This window comes from Merops nubicus, unplaced genomic scaffold, assembly GCF_000691845.1.
Source record: "Merops nubicus isolate BGI_N331 unplaced genomic scaffold, ASM69184v1 scaffold34492, whole genome shotgun sequence".
Taxonomy (NCBI): Eukaryota; Metazoa; Chordata; class Aves; order Coraciiformes; family Meropidae; genus Merops; species Merops nubicus.
The window spans coordinates 1-1,189 of NW_008593430.1; the positions used below are offsets into that span (position 1 = coordinate 1).

Genomic DNA, 1,189 nt, shown 5'->3' on the forward strand with positions numbered 1-1,189 from the left:
GGTTGGGGGGTTAATTCGCTCTTGCACAACAGCAGCAAGGATTGGGGCTGCTGCCTTTGCTTTCACCTGAACAAACCCAGCCCATCAGTGCTTGTTTTGGGGGTCCTGAGTGCCTGCTGGTGAGGCTGAACCAGCCCCCGGTTCAGTGCTCCTGGGCATCCCCTTGCTCAGCCAGTGGGCAGGGCGATGAGGGTTTATCCCCTCCAGGCTCTGCTGATGGAGACCACCAAAGCAGCAAGGATTGGGGCTGCTGCCTTTGCTTTCACCTGAACAAACCCAGCCCATCAGTGCTTGTTTTGGGGGTCCTGAGTGCCTGCTGGTGAGGCTGAACCAGCCCCCGGTTCAGTGCTCCTGGGCATCCCCTTGCTCAGCCAGTGGGCAGGGCGATGAGGGTTTATCCCCTCCAGGCTCTGCTGATGGAGACCACCAAGCTCAACCCCATCATCCGGGATGTCTACGGGGCCGCTGGCCGTGTCCAGCAAGCAGCGTCTGCCTCGGCACGGAGGGGCAGCAGCTGCAGAGAGCTCATGGTCAAGCTGAGCGAGGGGCAGTACGTGCTGTGCCGCTGGACCGATGGGCTCTATTACCTCGGGAAGATCAAAAGGGTAAGGTGGGCACCCAAAAGACTAAGGTAGGCACCCAAAACATTGTTAGTGCCCTTCTCTGGATCAGCTCGCAGCTCGGAGGGGTGCAGGCCTGGGCTGCAACGTGTCTTATGGGCAGTGGGGCGTTTTGGGTTGACATTTGTGGTGCCACACCCCAAACCTGACTTCCCACGGCCCCGAGAGGCAGGGTGGGTCACTGGGGGAAAAAGGGAAGTGCTGGGAATGGGAACTGACCCCTGGTGGTTCTTCCTGCCGTCGCCCCGCAGGTGAGTGGCTCCAAGCAGAGCTGCCTCGTCACGTTTGAGGACAACTCCAAGTACTGGGTCCTCTGGAAGGACATCCAGCATGGTGAGTGCTGCCCTGTCCTCCCTTCCCACCGCCGTGCCGGGGGGGTCCTTCCCGTCTCCGACTCTGCCGTCCCCGTCCCGCAGCCGGTGTCCCCGGGGAGGAGCCCAAGTGCAACATCTGCCTGGGGAAGACCTCGAGCCCCAGGAACGAAATCCTCATCTGCGGGAAGTGTGGGCTGGGTGAGTGCAGGCGTCCCTCCCCGGGGTGTGCCCCATCCCGGGGTGTACCCCCTCCCT

The 1,189-nt window shown here is 62.0% G+C and overlaps 1 protein-coding gene across 1 annotated transcript; it reads left to right on the forward strand.

Moving 5' to 3' along the window:
* Nucleotides 1-386: 386 nt before the first annotated feature.
* LOC103768310 (PHD finger protein 19-like) lies at nt 387-1,132 on the forward strand (the record flags this gene model as incomplete). The annotated part of the gene is made up of 3 exons (XM_008935451.1): nt 387-605; nt 872-953; nt 1,037-1,132. Coding segments are annotated over exons 1-3 (397 nt in total), but the record flags the coding sequence as incomplete, so codon positions are not given.
* Nucleotides 1,133-1,189: the final 57 nt, after the last annotated feature.